General features: G+C 39.5%; 1 protein-coding gene across 1 annotated transcript in view; it reads right to left on the minus strand.

The window, feature by feature from the left end:
• Nucleotides 1–1,805: 1,805 nt before the first annotated feature.
• GABRA4 (gamma-aminobutyric acid type A receptor alpha4 subunit) overlaps nucleotides 1,806–23,080 on the minus strand; it is a gene marked incomplete at its 5' end in the record, with an annotated part of 52,279 nt that continues 31,004 nt past the window's right edge. Inside the window, one exon of the mRNA XM_017744294.1 lies at nucleotides 1,806–17,300. Within this exon, the coding sequence (XP_017599783.1) occupies nucleotides 16,767–17,300 (534 nt within the window). The remainder of the gene's footprint in view (nucleotides 17,301–23,080) is intronic.

Genomic DNA, 23,080 nt, shown 5'->3' on the forward strand with positions numbered 1-23,080 from the left:
GGGTTATTTCTCTTTTACAGCAGGTATCTGAGAGGTTTATCTAGTTGCCTGAACAATTTATTAATAAAGTACTTTGTGACAAAATTAACATCAACAAATTGTCCTTGCATTTATTCATAACTCAGAAAACTCTTCATAAATGTTATTTACTTCACAGACAATTTCAGTCTGATTAAGTAGAGCATCCTTCTTCAGGAGAGCACTTGAACATGTCCTCAAGTTCCACTGAATTCAATTATTAGGTAAGTTGAGGGAATCAGTTATAAAGAGAGAATGGGGTAGAACACTGGACAAAGAAAAGCAGGAACTGAATAGCCAAGTAGGACAGAAACAGTGTAAGGGACAGAGCCTAAACAAAAACAAAACAAAGCAAAACCAAAGAAAAGGGCCAAAACCCCAGGATTTGAGACTAAATCTGGTGGCCATGTGCCACTGTACTTTGGGTATTGTTGGAATCTGTACCTCACTCTCCAGTAGTTTCAGCACACACAGAGTAGAAAATGTCTTCTGTACTTCTCTTGTGAGTTTCTTCATGACTCTTGCAAAATGATTTATTTTATACAACTTTCCCTAGAAAACTCTTTAAATAAATGTTAGTAACACAACACAAAGCTATTTGTAACTTGAATTAAGTACTTGTGGTTTCATCCAAATTTAAAGACATTAATGTAATATGTATTAACTAAATAGTGAAAAAAACCTAAATAATGGTTACAGGGAAATGCAACAACAATGCATTTGCAAGGACATAATGAATACTCCTGGGGAAAAATCCATGACAATGAATTAAGGATTGATTTGGTTGATTTGCTCCATTTAGCATACCCTGCTCCTATGATAACAGAAGTAAGAGATGCTCACACTATAAAATTTACTCAATGAATTTGACTTTCATGTGAATAAAGTAACAATAAATCAAGCTGCATGACAGAAAAGAATGCTCAGGCTCATTCCCTCAGCTCTCGCTTTAAGCACCTTGATATACCTCCTTACCAGGCTTTGCCCACAGACACCTTGGACAGGGAACTGAGCAATCCATTAGAGATAAGCTCTTTCCAGACCTTTCTCAGCATACAGACACATGTATTTTTAACAAATTTCAGAATATACTAAGCCAACTTCTTCTCACCACTTGCAGTATCAAACTGACAGCCATTTATTTTCACGTAATTTTATTCATATCCCAGAGGAGACTAAAGGCTTATATTTTAGAATGCAGCTTATTGACAACAACTTATGGAAATAAAGGCAAGATAAAACATGCATTATGTAAGAACTGATTGAAAAAGATCTGACAGATGCTGTGATATGTGTGGTCACAAGTTTGATAACTAAATATATTCAGAAGCAACAATATTTAGCTAATCTAGGTGAATGTGAAAATTATCAAAGCCCAAGATGCTGATAGGATGCCAGGCTCTTAAAATCACAGGAGAAGAGGCTTCCAGTTAGAGAAATTAAGCAGACTTAACAATTATCCTACTTATGTTACTACATTCACCAACAGTTATAATATTTTCTCAAATTCAGGGATAGAATTTATCACATTTTCTCTCCAAAGGTGGTGTTTATTGCAATCTTATATGATGAAGTTAAAACATAATAAAAAGGTCTTAAAATAATTCCAGCTGCGCCAATTCTCAGACATGGCTTGGAGCCACATGGAGAGGATGGAAACACATCTCAAATACCTCTTTTCCTGTGATGGCCAGGGAATCTGGTAGGGATCTGCTTCTGCATTCCTAAGGCATCCCACCTTCTTGACCTTCAGCTGTCAACGTACAAAGCAGAGCTTACACAGTGTCTCCAAAGCATTGCTGTGTTTTATAGCTCGCAATGAATCACATAACACAGATGTAATGCTGTTTAGAGGAGCTGGAAATTTAGAAAAAACACAAGCACAACTTCCAGCCTGAACTGACAGATGTAATTCATTTCAATAAAAGCAAAGACTGTTATTAAGGAAGATAAATAAAGGAATAAAAGTCAAATGCATGGTAAAAAAAGAGGCTGGTATATTGCAGTAGCAAAAACCATTCAGACAGGCCCAGACTCATGCAAATAATCAGGCCCATTTAACTTCCAACTGAACGCCTCTACTCTTACAAAGTCTCTCTTTGGGCCCCATATCAACACCACTATGACACGTAGTCACAAAGCTGGGGTGGAACTCCAGGGATGGTCATGTCCCTGGGGAAAAATAGTCTTCCTATCACTGGAATTGTGCCCATACAACCCACATAACATTTAGGCCTCTCCAGCAGAGTCCAGTTCCCTTCAGGGTCAAATCTGTAGGCATTCTAACACGTTTATTCAAACTCCATGAACAACGTTACCTGGTGCTAAGGCTTCTTGCATGTATAGGCTCCTCAAACAAGGGGTCCAGAAACACTGTGAAAAACATGTATGAAATTATCTCCTGAACCAGCAACAGAATCACACACCTCTGTCAACTTCAGATCCTGGACAGACTCCTGAAGCAAAACACCTTCTACTATGCTTCAAGGGACCCCACAGGTCTTCTCCTTTGCTATAATGGCCCACTGGCTGTGGTTACTTCACATTACACACAGAGGTTTTTTATGTCAGCTGGGAGCTGATGCCTATATACATGTTGTAAAACAAGCAGAAGACTTTCAACATCTTTTATGGGCAAGTGCTCTAATCATTAGCCTTGTAAAGGAAGGATATAAGAACAACTCCATCTGAAATCATTAAAAAAAAATAACCAAACACCAAAAAAACCCCAGTAGATAAAACACCAGGGAGCCCCGAGTTGTTTGTGTTGTTTTGGCAGGCTCTCCCATGCTGTGAACGACACTTCAGAGTAGCTTTTTGCTCAGCTTCTTGTCATCTGAAAAAGAAAATACTTCAATGCATTTTTAATGAATTTCCTGTAGTTTGAGTTCCCAGTTGAGAAAGTAAAAATCTCCACAGAACAAACAGAAAAAGTCACGTAAGAAAAATAGCCAAAATTGCAATAAATACAGTGAGTACATCTGGACACATTGCCCATCCTAGAATGCCTTTGGCACCTTGCCCCAACAGCTTCACACCTGCTAGGTCTCCAGCAAGTTTCCTTTTACACTATCCGTCAGGGCTGACACATAATTCCCACCCAGAGGCTTTCATCAGCATTAAAGCAGTTCAGCAATACAGGTAAGTACTCTATTTCTCTTAAAGACCCTCCAGCAAATCTGAAAAACAAGCCTTTGATCTATAATTTCTCTAAATTTTGCTGGCTTAATCACATCGACTCACACCTTCATCTTCCCTCCCCTAATAGCAATCAGGGTGTTACCAGCTCCTTCCTGCACTCACACTGGGACTACCCTTCACCTTGTACTTTGAATTTCTCCTCCAGGCTCACTCGGCCGTGCTGAAGTCAATACAACTTCCAGTCTCCCTGTTCCTGTGTTGGCTGCCCTCCTGACATGACAATTGCTGGCATAAGTTGTGAAATGTCACATGAGCTACATCCAACCTTTTCCCAGGTGCTTCTTCACTTATGTCTGGAGCTGTCATCTAGCTGGTTTTCTAGACAATTTTAGTCTTACCATCTCAGACCATTGAACAGGCTGAGTAGGTTTTACCTTTATATACATATCAGGTCAGAGGCTGCTCAGTAGATGAACACTGATATTCAGCATTTGAGACCAAGATCTTTATTCAAGTAACAGCATCCTTAATTGTTTCTTCTCCAGGGTCATTAAAAACGAGCATCTGCATACAAATTTGAGAATATAAATTTGAGACTGATCCCTGCAGAAAGGAAGGAGGAAAAAGGGCAGAAGGCAGTGGTAGGCAAAAATCCAGAACCTGACTCCCACAACTGAGTCCTCCTTAGCTGTGTTTTTTCTCTTAGAAGAAGTACTAAGTAATACATATAAAAGTAGAATATTTTAATGGGAATTGAGAGCACCTATTCCCTGCTCAATCTCAGATATTTCATGGGCCCACAGCAAGACCATTCAGACAGAAAACAAAGGCTCAATTCCCTTAAACTCAGAATGAATATACATATACAACAGAAGTCTCAAGCTCCTAACTACCAGAAATGGATTTAGTGGTCTTAAGAAGCACTAATCACATGCAATACAACAAGAGGAATGAAAAGTTAATTTAGGACGTGTTTTTCACCAGCCCATGTAAAGGGCTGGTCATTTTCCTGATCATTTTCACCCTGCAGGCTGAATTCCTCTTATACTACCAGCAGCCATAGTTCTAAGTTACATAAAACCTGACCCCAGCATCCACTAAGTCAATGAAAACTCTCTTTGGATGCTAAACAGACCTCATCTATAACCTAACAGCAGAATTCCCCATCTAATCAATGCAAGTGATGTGAGTAAAATGCGAGACGTGGGGTAGGTAGCATTATGCCATGTAACATTAAGTGGCAGCAGCAGCATGTATGACTAATTTGTGCTACAGGCTTAAAAATGACAGCCACAGAAGCTAGGAGAAAGGGCTGTAGTCTCCCAAATCTATGATCTAGCTGTGATTGTCAAACATAGCAGATTTCTTGGCACCAACATCTGTCCCTGAAGCAAGCAGCAATTACGGCATCTTGCAGCACTATAAGCCATTCTGACAGCTTTCAGCTCAGCCTGCAAAAAGATTTGATGGTCCTGGCCACACTTAGCAAAAGAAATTAGGGTGCCCCTCTCCTGGCCTTGCATGGGCCTACTACTATTACTAAAATGATTTCTCCATACATGCCTCTCTACACATATTTGGTGCAAGCTATAGTTCATCTTTGCTGAAACACAGTCTTTATAAAGTCTATGGCATCTGATGTACGGAAGCTTTGCCAGGCCCAAGCACAGAATAATAGAAAATCACTTTAGGTCATGTAAAGAATTAGAGCAGCTGACAAATGGTTTGTTGGCAGGCAAGGCAAGAATGAAGTTCTCTTAGATTACCTCACAGGAATAAAAAATAAATAAACTAGATAATAAAGTGAGCATTGCTAATCTGTGTATTATTTGTTTCTGCTGCTGTGAGAGAGGCAAGGTAATTCATTTAGCTTTTATCTTGTTGACACAGTGAGATACATCATGACCATGATAAATCAGTAGACTGGTGTGCCATCTTAATAAATAATAAAACAGATTAACATTCATCATATTTCTCATGAAACCCATCCCTTTATCTGTTCATATATAAAACATCAGGTTGATGGACTCATTTAGCTAGCATCAATGTTACAGCAATAATTGCAGGAGAATCCATATTAAAGAGGTTTACTGTATTCCTTCCTCTTCCTGCTTCAGGCCACAATTAGAAAGACAACTGTTTAAGAACTCTCACAATTGTATTTTATTTGACATCAGCAATATACACTGGAGTATAATAGGAACAATTTTTTGCACAATCTTTCTTGCAAGATGGATTTATTTTCCAAATACATAGATGTTCATAATACAGGAAGGTAACAGTTAAGCTGCACAATAGCAAAACAAGTTGACAGCTATCAAACCACCTTTTAAGTTTGTTAGTATAGTCAGGTGACCAGCACTGAACATATCATTCAAATAATTTAGTTAACCTGTGATTCTTCAAATCCTCCCAGCCACATTGTTCCATGCAACTAAAATGTGCACCAAGAATAGTGTAAAAGAATTCAACCCAAGGTTTCCCTTGCTTTGATTTCCTTTCAGTTCTTCCCCATGTATGAGCCAATACAAAGGGATAAACATCAGAATTTGGCATGGCACAGGAAATCTTGCAACATGCATTTAGGACAGCCACATATTTCAGAAGTAGTAAGTTATTGACAGAGAAGATAGGACTTTCCTATAGTGGGTGTTTCAAAAGCATTTTTACTATGCTTGCTTTAGTGCATATTTTCTGCATGCCACTACTTTTACAGAACACAAAGATAGAAGTACTTCCAAAAGCTTCATTATTTTTCAGTCTTCCTTGCAATATCTAAGCCTAAACCCAGCTGTTTTGATTGCAATGGATGGGGCTTCTCAGGAAAAGAAAAGGTTACAGTAAACTGAGCATCAATAAATACCATCTTCTTTTTTTTTTTTTACTTCTTTTCAGCTTTAAAACAACGCAAGATATAATATAATTTGTTGTTGTTGTTGTTCCTCAGTTGGTTCCTTGGGTCATAAGCTTTGAATTAGTGCAGAAGTTGATATCTCCCAGTCTGCCTCTCAACTGTGAATTTGTGTGTAGAGAGAGCGAGAGAAAGGATTTTCCTCATCATTTGTTAGATGGACTGATTTTAACAGCTCACTAAAGTGCCCCAGCAACTTGGAATATCAGAACTGGCAGGACTGGCAGAGTGCAAGGGTAGTAGGTAAAAGTGAGGAGAAAGAGCAACCAAGGCAACTTCTAGGGGCCTTATTTACTTACTACCAGCAAGTAAATGCAGTGCCTGCAGACGGGCTTTTAACATACTGTCACTGCTCTGTATGCTTGCTAGAGATGCAGCACACAGCACAAGCAGGCTGGCAGTGCTAGCAGTCACCCAGAGAATTTAGAAACCTGAAAATCTTTTGTCTGTTCTACAACTGTATTTCAAGCAATCAAAGTTGGTTTATGCCACTGCACTAGCACTGGATCTTGAAACCCACGCAGAAGTCCTCACACACCATACTTTAGGACTCCAACCCTACTCACACTGTGCCTTGCTGCTTGACTGCTGGGGCTTATCTGCCACTGGCATGGATGCACACCCTCTCCCTGCCCAGATTCTGCTGAGTACCCGGTGATGGAGATGGGATGCGTAGAGAGCCCGTGGCTAAAGGGAAGCATGTGAATCCCACACCATCCCAGAAACTGCTGCTCCCCACCTCGGCCACAAGGCAAGGAAGAAAAGTCAGGGACATATCTTGAACAAACCAGAACAGTAAACAGTGCAAAAGTAGCAGAACCTGCCAAAGAGTGGGTTTAGATTTTTCACTTGGGGAGTTTAATACAGCTAATGAGCACCCCTTAAGCCTAATTCAACTCTTACACCTTACCTCAGCAAAATGCCTCAGCTGCTCTTTTCCAGAAGTGGCATACCTTCTCCTGCTGATACCTTCTCCTGCTGAACAGATTGCTCCATCAGGACAAAATTTACACCTATAAAAACATACTCCTAACTCAGCAAGGCCAGCACTGAGTGCCCTCCTGACTTGGACTAATGAACTGAACCTAAAAATTCCTAGGTCTTCCACAGTTCACCCACAGCATAGCAGAAAGAAAACTTGGAAGTACACAGGGAAGCTGCTTAACTGCGTACTTAGTAAGATCAACTGGGAGTGTGAGGATCAAAGAATGTGTTTTTAACTCACACACCTTTTCTTATCCAATTTCACTATATTTATGCATATGTTATCCAGAGAGGAAGTGAGAAGTAGCATTTTAAAACCTCTCCACAGAATTTTCCCACCTTCTGTTTATGCATTGTCTCCACATTCTCCAAAGGAAAAAAAAAAAAATACAATTAATGTATTTATGAAATGGCTACTGAATATCCCATAGCTAAGCATCTTTCTGTTTCAGCTTAACAGAAAACCCACATACATTTGTTTTGCCTTACCTTCTTAAGTGAAATGTCTACAAATAAAATTCACATTTTCAGCACACAGAAAATACTTTTGTATTTAAAATTTTAGAAGTTTTTACTAAATATTCTCCAAATTAGAGATTTTATTTGAAAATGAAAGCTATCTTTGTGAGATAATCATAGAGAGAACTTTGCTTAGAAGTGTTTCCTACCTTCCTGAAGTTTGCAATGGAGCTTATGATTTCTATGCGTGCAGGTGAGGAAACCTCTTTAAAAAAAAAAGTAAGTTAAAAAAATGAGAAGAATTCAGCTTGATTTTCTTCTTCATAATTATGCAACAAAATAGAGCATCAAAGAGAAACCCTCCCTTTCCAATGTTTAAGTTACAGGAGAGATGGTAGGGGCATAATAATTATACCTATGAAAAAGTCAGCGATGCTGTTCTGCCTCACTGGGAAGGTCTGCAAGCTGCTGGCAAGAAACTGTGGGTACATACCAGGCAGCAGCACTAAGCATGTTCTGTTCCATTACCAGACCTGTGCTTGTCATTCCCACCACTCTCCATTTCAAAGCATTTAGCAGATATGCAAGGAGAAGACAAGACTGCACCTTGGTGCTCCTTCGGGATGTTCTGCGCTGTTACAGTGCAGATGAGCAGTGCTGATCTGAAGGAAGATTTTCATTCTGCCCTATTTTGTACTCCAAAGAAGTATTTTCCATCCCACCCCCACTATTCCAAAGACCCTGTTGCACTACAGGACAGCTTGGATGCACAGCAACATGAAGGCATTCCAGCTGGCAGCAGGAGCTACCTCACACCTTTTCAGTCTTCTAGCCACAGCATCAGAAACCTTAGGAGAGATTAACTGTGCTGATCCTCATGCAGGATTTGCAGTTGGAGTTGAATTCCACATTGCACTCAGCTTGTTCCTAAGCCGCCTACTTGGAAAAGAGTTTAGGGGGCATTTTCATAAGTGGCTTAATCCAATATAAGCTCTGCTCAGCCTCTGAAAGAGGCAGTCACAGTCTCCTTACCCTCTGTTTCTGACCACAGACTCCCATCTTCTCCCACATGAGCAACACAACAGCTCTCATGCACCCACAGTGGGCTACACACACACCTTTGCCTTTTGTGGGATCCACGCTGCGCAAGTGCCAAGTTGTGGACGGACATTTTCAGACATGGAAACTTTAAATGCATCTGCAGCCCACAAGCTGTAGCACTGTCTGGATTATCAGAAATGCTCAGCACTAAACAGCTCCCATGAATTTGGGTACAAGAAGAAAGTAAACTTGTTGTTACTGTAACGAAAGCTTTTTCTTCACCCACATCCCCTCTGATAACTGAATTAAATCGGAGACAGCATTCCCTGTATTTAATCTCTTAAACATAAAGCAAGTTAAATGCTAAACATTTTTAAGTGCTTCATTACTGAAAATGAAATACATGGAGTCCCAGAAAGATTTTTTTTTAAATGTTACTGTTTACATTTTTGGTTGAGAAATGTTGTAAAACATAGGGAAACAGTAATACTTAATAAAACTCATTCTTTTCCCCTTCCCATTCTGTCTCCTAACTCTTCCTGGCTGAGAATGAAAGTACCATTTTTGAAAACAGCTACAGTGGGACACAAATGTTTATAATAGGACATTAGACACTTTTCTTTATTACTTTCTCATTATACTTGTAATGAAGAAATAATTATTTCTAGGCTGTTTCCTGCCAGATGCAGTTCTAGTACCTCTAACAGGACATATCTTAAAATAACTGCTTGGTAGCAAGAAATTAAATTTTTCATCTATCCTCATGTTTTCCCTTCTCTTCCTTTTCTCTCTCTTCAAAGAACTTCATTGATTTTGGCTCTTTCAAAAATTCTGGCCTGTTTTTTTTTGTTTTGGGGTTTTTTTAGTCCATGATTTGTCATTGATACAATTCACAAAATCACCTTTGTGGAGGAAAAATGACCACAAGGGGTACCGAAGGTTTGAGAAAGCCTGAGAGCACCTCTGTTTTAATGACAGTGGAGCTTAAGATGAGAATCCTCAGATTGTGGTTTCACACCAGCTTTAACCCAGCTCAAAGCACCAATCCAGGGTCCTCACCCCCTCCTTTGGACCAGCACTAAGAGGGGAGCCAGATCAGACAGATCCCACTGCTACTAACCAGCCAAAAGGAAACAAGACAAACTCGGGGCTTTAGCTAGACAAGTTATTTCAGACTGCTCCCCCACAAGCACTGAAATATTTGCCACACACAAAGCAAGACAATAGAGAAGAAGGTGAGAGCACTACATCCAGCAGTAATACAGTTTTATGATGGAGTCTTAACAAAAGGCCACAAAATCCCCATCAGTTCTGCTCTGTAGTCTCTCTGGTGCAGATTGCTTCAGAAGATGGCAGGATATAAGCCAGCTCCAATTCAGAAGCCTCTCAAAATAAACATACCCTGAGTGCTGCCCTGCCCAATGTGCTTCATCAGCCCTTCAAATAAGGGTTGAGTACTCACGGCCAGGACTTTTCACAAGTGGGTTAATTTTCACCATGAAAGCACTGCAGGTATTGATTTGCAAAGTCAATTACCTATGAAACAAATATTTAAAAGTAATTCCTCAAGAACTCTAGTTATCTGAAACACCTCAAATCTCCACCACTCATCTGGTGATAAGAGAATGTTGCCACAAATTAATAAAAAATTAAATACATACACATACAGAATCACCTATTTATGATTTATGAAAAGTTCATTGACAACCTGGTCCATTCTAACAGAAAAGGAGATTTTCAAGCTTGCAAATATAAAGCATAGTGTGACATTACTGTCAGTAATAAGGTTAGCCATCTCATATTTCAAAATAACTTTGAAGAAATACTTGTACACGCTCTTTACTGCTGGGTCCTCCGTCCTTGTAGCAGTTTTACTTAGCATGGAGATGAGCCATCAGCACAAGATGATGATGCAAGACAAAGCAGTACTCAACTAAATTTTTCAATTCATTGAGCTCAGAAGTACAGCTGAGTGCTTCATAATGTCATCTGCTTCTTCTACCAAATTCCAGTTAAGTTTTTTCCAAGGATGAAAACATATTCACAAACAATGACTTCCTTAAGTGTTTCTTTATGTCATCAGATCATCCAAAGATTACTATGTCAGTTAACAGCAACCTGGATACAGCACTCACAAAAACACTAAGCAAATGTTGACACAACAGCAAGATGACCGGCAGGAAATAACCCAGATCTTCATGCTAGCTGAAGATTAATTCAGTAATACCATACTTTTCCTCCAGATCTTTTTCTTGAAAATAGTTATATGAAGACAGTAGTAAAAATAAAAAACAAAAAAACCTACCTTACATGGTGTTTTCATCCAGAAGGGTACTCTTTCAATACAGAACTATTAGCAAGTGCATCTTGAGTTTTCCTCCTTAAAATTCAGGGAACTGATATTTTTTCAAGAAATAAATGTATATATGTATCCAGGCTGCAACAGCATTAGTATTTTTAAATGTTAAAACTACACTATTTTTTTTTTAAATCATTCAAAAATTGATGGGAGTTTGGATGGTTTTCTAAAAAAGGGAATCTCCAAGGCTTTTTTTTTGCTGCTGTTATTTTTGTTTTGAAGAAGCCATCATGCTCTCAATTCCTCTTGCACAAGAAAATGAAAACAGAATTATGACCAAAAAATATAGTCAACTGCAATGGATATTAACTGGTTTTCTTTGAAACCCTTTCCAGTGGAATAATACAAAAAGCATAAGAAAGTCTAAAAGATACATCTAGATGCAGTAAGTTATGGACTAGAAGACAGTACTGTTCAATTCTGAAATAAGTAACTATCACATTTCTAACTCATGTGAAAACAAAGTATGTTTTGCAAATGCTATCAATTTTACAATAATTGCATTTTTCATTCCCTCCAGTTAACACAGAACATAACATTAGCAAAGAGAGATCTTTACAGGGTGCTCTGTACTTCGCACTACTCTCACTTGCTTGGGATGTGGCAAAAATTTACTTTCAGAGTCTGATTTACTCAGAACATGCTGAAACTCTCACCACACTCACATTCTCCAAAATAGCTACATCTTGACTCTGAGGAGAGGTCTACAAAGGAAGATTGCACACATTAACGCATATCAGACTCTTTCAAAATGGCACATTATTCCTTCCAGTAAACTTCCCATTTAAAGTGCACTGAAGTAAACGAAAAACACATATTGGTGTCAGTGGATACCAGTACAGGTCCTTACAACAATGTAAACTTACCTTGGAAGCCCACAGAGAAAGAAATACAAAAAAATATATATATAAATAAATAATTTTAAAAGATGCTACTGTCATTTAAATTAATTTAAATTTTTTCCTGGATTTTTTTCCCGAGATTTTTCGGGTTGTTGTCTGGTGGTTAATACTGACCTCCATAATGATATTTGCCCCTCAGATTTCCACTGAATATGAAATTTTGTTTATACAGTTTTGTTCTACCAAATATAAATGGAGGAGCTGTACTGCTTATGCAATATTGCTTTACTCCTGTCAGAGTATGAAGGGAAGCATCTCCTATTCTGCCCACTTAGCACTGACCTGCTGCAAACCTACTGCTGCACAGCCCTGCAGTTCTGTAAGACTTCTACAACTTTGATCATCCTTGGCTTGATCGAGATCATCAGCAGATGTTATACTAAACCTAGGCTTCTCAACACTACAGCTGCTTTTTTCCTAATCTGTTATTCAGTACTAGAATTAAATAAAACCAAGGCTGAATTTTTGTCAGCTGTCTGTATTGCATTTCATAACAGTACTAGCCACACAAACCTTTTCTATTTTAGTGAGGCCAAGCCCTATTGGCAAGTCTCTGGAAGACAAGGTAAAACTCACCAAAATTTCTTTCCTCCTTAATATTCTAAGTAAGTCAAGCAAAAGTTATGGAAAGTGTGCAAAGTCCATGATCTACTCTTCTTTCCAAACAGACCTCTTGGAAGCTTTTGGGATTTGGACATACAGTGTGCTATAGCACACTGAAAAACACCCTGCTAGGAAATCTGTAGTATCTATGGGAAAATGTCCCAGATGGCCAGTGTGTGTCTCTAACAAAGCCTGTGTGACATTTCTTCCATTCTGGCCTTCCCTTCACTTCTAATAGCACAAGGAATATAGGAAGTTAGGCTTTGGATAAATTGGATAAATATACACTGCATACCCTGACATTCTCACATGGCATACAGACAGTGTACTACAGCATTAAGGTACACTGAGGCCAAATGACATACAGGAGGTACACAATACAGTGGAAGAACACAGAATTCTGGGCATATCAAAAAGCTGAGTTCATCCAGGTTTTTGTGGAAATACTGGTTAAATCCTATTAAATACACTTACTTGCTTTCCCCACTTTCTTCGTAAGGTCCATTCTGAATGACGAAGATGATGAGATGCCAAAGGCTCCACTTGAACACCCTGTAATCAATAACTCTTAGCTCCTGTTAACAGAAGAGCTCTAATCGCATTCCTTATTGAACTATTTACCTCTTTCATTCAGTTATTGTTCAGTTTACCTGCCTGATCAAAGAGTAATGTAGAGTGGATAAATAAACAGCTTTAAAAGTCTACTTTTTTCCCCTTCATAGACACATGGGAGAAGAAATGTACTACCAACATCCATTTGATGGAGACAAGTCCATTTTACAGGAGGAAAAACAGATTCCAGTACTTCTGTTGAGCTCTAAGAGCTCACGTCACCGTGAAGGGCTGAGTAAGTTTGCCACCTTTCTCAGCTTCCTTATTTTCACAATTGCAGTGAAACCTGTTAATAGTGGGCTCCCAATTGACTACAAACCACACTTCAGCTCCTGTGAAGGCAATCTTCCTGAACCATGTTTTTAACTGTTTTCTCAAATGACTGCATTAGTGGTCAGGGCCGCATCACTGCAATCTGGGAGTTTTGCTACTGGTAACAATGTCTCCAAGGAAATATCAGGGGAGAGCTATCTCTGTTTCCTTGTAAAGATTTTTGTCATTATATCCAGTTTCCTTTCCTGTTGATAGATGTGAACTTATCTGAAGAGTTTGGTTAGTTTTAAATCACTATGATACTGTCAAAGAAAGATTGTTCAACAAAGCCAATGGGAAAAAAAGAATAAGAAACTAAAAAGAAGAGCTCCTGTAGAGTTCATCTCACTGAAGCTCACTTCTAATAAGCTATTTGGTCATTGAAATGACACCTGCAATGATCTCCCTTAAGATTTTAGTTAGCAGTTTTGAACATTTGGGCCGCTATATTTAGCATATTCCTCCTTTTGTGCTTCCGAGTTATGGTGTCACTGAGTATATTGCAGGCTTTTTATTGTTTTACTGTTTCTGATCATTCAGGGAGATTAAAAATAATGAAGACCAACTGTTAACAATAAATTCCTATTTACATTGTCCACATGTACTTTGGAAAGGTAATTATGGCAATTTATTCATATGCTGCAACATAAAAATGTAGTACAGTTCAATAAATTAATCCTAGACTCATAATGATTTTTTTTTTTAATGTATCTCATTTTGAATGTAGGCATGGAAGTGTTGGAAGGTTCTTCAGAAATACACTGGCCGATTTAAAATAGGTAACTTTTTCTGAGGTATCACTAAAAATTTCTCCCAAAATGGAAGCATAGAAATAAATATTTGGAATCTATTAATTTTTGCAAGCCTTTTTCCTCCTTATAAGCCTTTAAAATGAAACAGAAAGTACAAGTGAATTCAAGCAGCACATTTAGATCAGTCTTTGCCTGAACTAGTGTTGATACCACCGAACAGTGAACTAGAAAAAGCTGATTATAAAATCAGTACACAGGGATGGGTGGAAGGAACAGACAGCTGTTTCTAATGAATCGTTTAAAGCTCTGCCTGTGAGAAAACATCCTTGGTTTTCATCACAGAGGAAAGCAAAGAGTAATTTCAGTAACTTCTGGTGCAAATACTAGGTTCTATACACAGAAGGTCACCTTTCTTCATGCTAGAAGTATTTTATCATTTGTGCAATCATAATCAGTAATTCCCAGAGGTTAAGCTTTGTTACTTCTGGCTTAACCAAATAAATAATCAATCTCTTGCATACTATCTTCTATTCTAACGACTTGTAACAATGTGACCTAATTAGAGAGGAAACAGCTACAGCAACGAGCAGTACATCCAAAGATACAAACTACTGCAGTTAAGACATCTTGTATGGGTGCTCCACTTCCAGTTCTGTGATATGCCACATAATGGTTTTCTAAGGAGTGTTGGAATCTCAGGCATCTTCTAGATGTAAAAGATGAAAAAGGAAAGAACCATACCTGGCCTTTTGAGAGCATCCCTTAAGTAAAAGAAAGACTAAGGCAACTGTTTATATCACTACACTATAATAAGGTTAGGTAAGACATTCCCACTGCATTCTATCATCTACAGTCCAGTATTACACATGCAAGAGCACTAAGGGATCCATACTACACGCTGTAGTATCTCTTGCCATCTTCCAGGTCCCGTAAGTTAAAGGTCAGATTCTCAGCCATGAGCTGGCTAAAAGGCTTGGAGAGACAGAGGCATGGTTGTAGTCTCACCATTATGGGGTCTTTTTACCCTGACTCTTGTCCCAGCATAGTCTAGGGCAGTCTCACACATGCGCTCCACTACCCCACCAGCTTGTGGTCTCCACCAGTCCCTTGATCATTATCTGGGCACAGAACCACTCAACACTCACCTGATCTGCCCTGCAGCATAAGACTTTGACAACAGGCTACCAATCTGCTGAAGCTAATCAACTGAAGCTAAGGATTAGTCCAGACCCTTTAAAGGCACAGCCAGATCATAGCTGAGAATCTGGCCTTTGATTTTCACTTGTCACCTGCACAGAAACGCTAACCATTTGCTGAGCCAGACGGATCTGTACAAACATTTCTTGTACTTATTGGCAATATGTTTTCTACCTTTTCTAGTGAAAATAACATTTACGATTAGGATTTCTATCAGGTTTAACTATTCAATTCTTTAATAATGCTGCCTGCTTGCATACTGCAATTTGGTATGAAAAGCACCTATCTATGCCACAGTTTAAAGTAAACAAATGGATTGTAAATTAAGTTTTTTAGCCTGGGATCCACCTAGGGAATCAGCCATCCTTCTCAAAAAGGGTGTCTTTCATTCACTCAGTGACGTGCCCTAGCCACACTCATCCATGCACAGGAAATGAGGCTTTTTTTGCTTAATTTTGAAGCCACTTTCAAGACTACGTTAAAAATTTAACTTGACACAAACATTACGTAAGGAGCATGGGGTGGGGGCAATGGAATATGTGTTTAAAGGAAATCAGGAGTGTAACTGAAAAGTATGGGGGAAACAACCCAAAAACAAACCAAAACCCAAACCTCAAAGCATCCAAAGAAAAAGCAAAGAATTCAAATAAAAAGTTGAACATTGTGGATCTGGTCCTCATCTACTACAATTGATGTAATTTAGGAGTAAATCCACTCAAGCTGGTCAGCAAGGTCAAAGAAGAATCGCCCATTTAAGATCACCTTACCAAACAAGAAAATCCAATTTTGAGAATTACATCAGATTTCAGATTTTACAAGGTTCACTCATTCTTAGTTTGGTGTGAGAATTTCCCATGTTACAATGCAAAATAATGCTTAGTAAAAATATACGGAGCTCTACAACTCCTTTGCATAACTTTCCCGGAGTTGCACTCTCCCAGGCTGGACTCTCTTTTCTTTTGCCACTGTTCATTTTCTTCCCCCCATTCTGCCAATTTTAAACTAGCAGGGAAAGTCCTTCCCCAGCAAGCACTGTCAAAATATTCAGGACATAGACCTCGCACTCAGAGAATGCAGTGCTGTGTCCAGACAGCAGTGCTGGGTGCCTCAGGGATTTGTAATAGCCAACATGCATATTCCTAGCAGTCAGATGTGTTCCACTGCACAGCTGTGCACCTCTACCTCTGATTTTTTTCAGGTGCATGTTCCTCCCAAAAGCAAGTTCTGTGCAGCCAGAGTAGTTTGTCTCAAGCGAGTGTTGGTTCATTGCTGGCTGAATGGAGGAAGACCCATTACTGTTACCCAATACTCTGCTAAGAGTTAACTAATTATCCCCAATAACTCCAGCCTTTAGAATGGGAAAGTAGCACACAGCTTTTATAAATAAGAATTACTGACCTTTTTAAATAGTTTCAAAAGAAGAAACTCTGCATCAAATGTGAGTATAATTTAGGAACTACTACATAGCAGCAAAACTACATTAGACTTTCTGATTTTTCCATGGTGTCCTTGGATAGATACACCACCCAGTAGACCATGTTAAATGCTCCGAAGGTAACAGGAAATAAAATGCGTGCATATTTGTCTATCTTACTCGTGCCAGAGTGGGAGGCAGGGGGAGGAGGTGGTGTGACAGCAGATGGCTTTGCAGATGCTCCTAAAGTGTTAGGTGTGGTGGTCTGAATCTGCTCCAGTCTAGATCCAAGCAAGTGCTGAATGGAAGGGGATCCAGCTGTGGCATGCTGGGATACAAATCCAGTTAAAATGGGGGTAGAAGGAGGAGCTGGAGGGGTAGCTCTTGCAGAAGATAATGTCTCCGATGCATTGATTCGTGTGAAAGGGTTGGGACTTGATGCAGAAAGGGAGTGGGGTGCAATGTCAGAAGACCCCTGAGCTACAGAGGGAGGCTGGACAGAGCTGTGCCTTGTGTCAATTCGGCTCCCACCATCAGCTTCAGACTGTACTGTGGCATTCGTTCTTTTCCTCACATTTGAATTGGCATCTGTACTCTGCAAAGTTACAAAAAAAATGCTAGTCATTCTTCAAATAAACACTCAGAAAAAAGCAGTGGAAACTATAATCACGCACTATCGGAGCAATACTCACAAATATAACCAGTAACTTGATCCTGAAGCACAAAGATACCGAAAACTCATGAAAATAGATTTAATAGCATATAAAGTGACAAATGAGTTCCTTTTACCTGTGGCTGGAATACCAGAGTGAAGACATCTAAATGCATCACGCCCCATGTGATGCAGTACCTATACAAACTGAATACCATGAAGCTAAGGATTCTCAGGTTAGAGTGACAGCTTTTTCCAGGCTCAAGCTCAAAACAAGATTCTCTGATGTCTACCTATTTCTCTGATCATATAAAAACATTCTAGATGCAACTTACCAGCCATGAAGGTTTATTTATGCTTTATATCCCCAGAAAAATAACTACCATATACTAGGAACTCTAGTCTTCTACAGAAGAGGCTGTTAAAATGCAAGTATTTACCAAACCAAGTTACCCCATTGCTGCTCTTTCAGAAATAAAGCCAGTGCTTTTTCACATCAACCATAGGCAATAAATTCCCCAGGCACAATTGAACCAGGGAATAAATTAGTCTTTCACCAACTACTCCTCTCCATTCATTAAGAGAGTGGTGAATTCTCCATCTCTTGGTGTCTTCAGGCAAGTCTGGATGTCTTTCTGAAAGATATTCTTCAACCAAATAGTACTTATTAGGCTGCATGAGAAACTGAAATACAGATAAGGAAGGACAGGAATAGGAAATACATCAGAGTTTAATATTCTACTGACTTTTGGGAGCGTGACTCGGCCTCTGCCTTTCTCCTCTGCACGTAAGAGGAAGACTAACATCTCCTGAACTTCCTTCTGGAAAAGTACCTAAGGAATTCTGACCTTCAGTCCTGCACCTAAACATGATGTAAAACATATAATACTTTAGATATAATATGTGAATATTTTTTAATTAAGAAACTAACTGCTTTCCAGAAGACAAAGACTTGAGGACAGACAGGGTACACAGGTCTAAATACAGACAGGCCCAAACAACCACTTGTTATATATTAAAAATCCTATGTTTTATGCCCCTCTGATGATACCATTCCCAAGCATTGCCCTGTACCATACCAACTGTGCCTTTGGCTCCCCTTCCCTCCAGCCTTTCCAGAGAACCCTGCCAAAGCTCACAGCACAAATCAAAGGGAGAGAAAGCAGGTAGCGATGTCTTCTCTCCTTCGTCCAACAGCGGTTCTCTCCAGCCAAGTGACAGAGCAGTAACAGAGAGCAGGTTAAGTGTTATTCAAGTACTAGTAGCACCTTGAGTAGTGACAAGAGTGACACTGTGTCTGTCTACTACATCAGTTGTGCTTCACTGTTCTGCTCAAGAAAACAGAGAAATTGAAGCTGAAAAGAAATCTAAAAAAATAATTTAAAAAAAAACCAAATCACTTGATAGTATTCCCATCATGGCCAGAATGCTGGTCCCTAATCCTGTTAATTGCAGTACAAATCTGTCACTGGCAATACTCTTGGCCTGAATTTATCTGAAACTGTCACAGCTTTATGCCTGTTCATGGCTGATGTATTTTCCAGCTCACAGTTGATATACCAAAGAATCCCTCTTAAATTTCAGCTTTCCTTCCTGCATAGAAGCATGTCAATCCCCGTTATTTACTCTTCTGCATCTGCAATCCAAAGAAGCAGAGGACTGAAAGAAACACCAGAAGAGACTGGATATTCCTGAAAAAAACACTAATTTTACTGTTTGATAGAGAAGCCCAAGTCATTTTTTGGGAAGTGCAGAAGTACACACGGGTGCACAGTTAGGATACTTTCATACTAGGGTTGTCAATGACCCAGGAAGAGTAAAGCTGTTTTCAAGACTGTGAAATTGAAGTGATAATGTACAATCAGGACAGAGGTACACTTACTAGAGACTTGGTAATATCTGATGGAGTGCTGCACGTCACTTGAAGGCTTGCAAAGCTAAGCAGATGGAAGTCATTAATGTTCACTGCCCAAAACAACAGCTCTGTGCTCTCAAGAGGCTGGCACTAGTCAATGAGAGGAGGTGAGTTTTATCTTCTTCATGTGGATCCTTGGACAACCCGGCTTTGCTCAAGTATGAGTCACCCACTGCAAAGCTCTCAAGCAGTGCCTGGGGAGCAAAAATCCACAGGCTGGGACAGGGGGTGCAAAGTAGATCTGCACTGGAATTAAGACATGTCTCGCTTCCTTCCTGTTCTCTGCCTACATTAGGCAAGTGGCTTAGAAGTGCTGCTGCTGGAGAATAGAATTACCACATCTTCAGTCACTCCATGTGCAACCATAAAGAATGGTCCAAAGAGCAAAACAATAAATTAAGTGCAATTAATTTACAGAGACACCATTCTATGCTCTTGCTCACTTGTACTGTCACGTTTTCAGCAACCATCTCAGTATACTTCCCTTTTGTGCACCATCCACTACAGACACAGGTAAAAGAGAGACAGGTAACAGTCAGGCTCCTCACATTCCAGTCATCTCCATTTCTTTTGTAGGAACTTGTTTCCATCAATATATTTGCACAATACCTTATCTTCTCCCACTTCAACTGTCATCTAAATGACCCAACCAGACCTGTTGCTATTGGATTTACTACTTATTTTCCATTACAGTCTCTAACCTGGAATAAAATTATCTATACTTTTTCAAATAGTCAAAATGTGTATCTGTGTAAAAGCCTACTGGGCATTCGCCTTTTTGTTACTGACACAGAAAACTTCCAACACTTCAGAAACTTCAAGTTTAGAGAGAAACCCAGTTTTCTCATAACATACACATAAATGTACACATAAAGCTCAAACAGATAACATTGTAAGATCACAAAATAACACAGCATAACAAGCACCAAAAATATGGGCACATTTTTTTTAATTCTCTGGGAACCACCTTCCAGTCACTCAGAGCATAGAAATCAGAAGTGGCACTTCTAACAAGCTCCACAGACGAAGTATCACAGAAAATCAGTTGTTCTTGCACAATGTCATTGTAATAGTTTGGATTTGTGTTCTTGAGTTGAACCTTGTTCTTGAAATGTACTGAAACAAGCATGCTCCATGGAGCACCAGGTCCACACCCCATCAAAGCTGAGCACAATGCACACTCCTTGCCAGGGTGGCCTCACCAGAACATTGACCATCATGACCCCCATTTATCTTTTCTTTGCACTTGTTTTACTCAAAGTAATATCATGACAATAGCTCATTCTCCTCATTCGAAGCACTCAGGTATCCCTCCTTGTTGAGCTGTCCAGTTGAAAAGTTTCTAGCAAAAATTCTTATTACTGGTTGTATACGTAGGGCCCTGACATATTTCTCTGTTCAAAGTAACAAAGATAACTCACTTCTTTCTACATTAGTCTATTTCTCCTCTGTACAGAAGCTATCTCACGACTCTACATCATCTGAAGATTAGTGCCAAGCTCACTAATAAAAATATCGAACAAGTCTGATTCTGCGGCGAGCCTTAATGAACCAAATTCTGTTGTAAAACACAGTACAATACAACATTCAGTTTGTATTAAGAAAGCATTTCACAGACATTTCAGCTATGGTATATACCCCTAGTAAAAGGATAATACAACAATGATAATCTGACAAACAAAAGTATAAACGTATGCAAAGCACTTGCTACCTCCCAAAATTATTTCACTTAACCTTTTTTAAAACAACAGCAAGAAACACAAACCTACTGCCTTTTAATTTGGAAGCACTGATTAGGTTTGCATGGCAAGGTTTGCATGGCAGAGGGGCCACAGGGGTGGCTTCTGCGAGAAGCTGCCAGAAACTTCCCCAGTGTCTGACAAACATACACCTGCAGCCCATGGAGGTCCTCCATGCTGGAGTGTGGAGCAGCCTGTTTTTGCAGGACCGCACTCCATGGAAGGGACCCACACTGCAGCAGCTCATGAAGAACTGCAGAGCCTGGGAAGGACTCACACTGGAAAAGTTCAAGGAGGACTGTCTCCCCCAGGAAGGACCTCACACTGGAGCAGGAGTGTGAAGACTCTTCTCCCTGAGGAAGAAAGAGTGGCAGAGGTGACTTGTAATGAACTGACTGTAACTACCATTTCCCATCCCCCTGAACCACTGTAGGGCAGAAGATATTAATTCAGGAGTAAAATTAAGCACAGGAAGAAGGCTGCAGGGAAGATGTTTTAAGATTTAGTTTTATTTTCTCATTACCCTACTCTGCTTTGACTAGTAATAAATTAAACTAATTTTCCCCAAGCTGAGTCTGTTTTGCCCATGATGGTAATTGGCAAGTGATCTCTCCCTGTCCTTATCTTGACCCGTGAACATTTTATTTTCTCTACCCTGTGCAGTTTAGGAGAGGAGCAATAAAGCAACTTTGGTGGGCACTGGTGTTCAGCCAGGGTCAACCCATCACAGGCACAAAAACAAGAAATATAACATGAAAATCAAACAAAAGACAAATGAAAATGCAAGCCAAGAAAGGCAGGGATTATCCAAGTAATGATTCTTTTATGAGGGCAAGTCAGGAAACAACTCAATTGTCCTGAGCCAACAGGACTGACGTGCTAGTCCAGACGGGGGCTCCACAGGAAATGCCGAGTGCACATTTTTTACATTCTCACTCTAGACTGAGAAAGATTCTGATTTTCTGGAGACATTTCAGTAAGACTTTTGGGAGACATTAAAATTGTGTAGCTCAGGAATGCAAAATGGGAGCCTGGAAAATACCATAACATCCAGTCTATTACACGATGCAGAGCCAGGCTTAACAGGTCTGATAAAGACTGCCTTTCTACAAAAAAAACAAATTCTGCTTACATAAATGATGCCTCACCCTTCCTTTGAAATAGCCTATCCATCTGACAGGCCCAACCAGTTGGTCCAACCAATTCCACACAAACCAGAAACTCTTATCATAACCACCACCAAACCAAAGTTGTAAGTACTTTGCTCTGATATATCCTCCTTCAAGAGGAAACCTTCTTGCTATTGTCCTGTCAGGAGAATTCAGGCTCTGAACCTTTACTGGCAGAAACACTATGGATGAGTTTCAAAATTTTGAGTGATTTGAACACACGATTCCTGTCCATGCAGAAACAAAGTTCTCAAGGGCTCTGATAATAATCTAAGAATATATATATTGTCCTAATTGTAAGACACCTTCATTGGCTAAAGCTCTGTGGTTGGCTGGGGTACTCTAATGCCTATTTTATTTTTAACAGCCAAGATTGGCAACAGTGAAAACTAAATTCCAGCCTCGATGGGAGTTGAAATATTTATCACCAAAACTTTGATCATGCCAGAGGTAGATAGGTGAGTATAGTAAAGCCAAGGAATTGACCAAATATGGGAAAACGTGGAATACAGTCTTTTTCAGGAGAGATTGATAATCACTCCTCCTTTCTAGCCAAATGAATAATTCATTAGTAAATACAACTATGACAATCATTCCTCCTTTCCAGTGAAATGAATAATTCATTAGTAAATACAACTAAAACAAGAAAAGAAAACCAAAAATGTTCTCAGTGAAAGAGGTTTAGAAAACTCCCATCCTATGCATAAGCATACTTCACTGAGGAGGAAGGAGGCTGTAGGATAGGTTCAGGTTCAGGCAGACAAATTTTGTCACATAGCATGCACTATGCCAAAAGCTTTTGAAGTATTTACTGCTTCAAAAGGCATAGAGATTTTGCTTTAATTTTAAGTATCACTGCTATTTCTCATGGGTTTTATTTTTAAAAGAACTAAATTAGGG

The sequence above is a fragment of the Corvus brachyrhynchos genome, unplaced genomic scaffold, assembly GCF_000691975.1.
Source record: "Corvus brachyrhynchos isolate BGI_N302 unplaced genomic scaffold, ASM69197v1 scaffold17, whole genome shotgun sequence".
NCBI lineage: Eukaryota > Metazoa > Chordata > Aves > Passeriformes > Corvidae > Corvus > Corvus brachyrhynchos.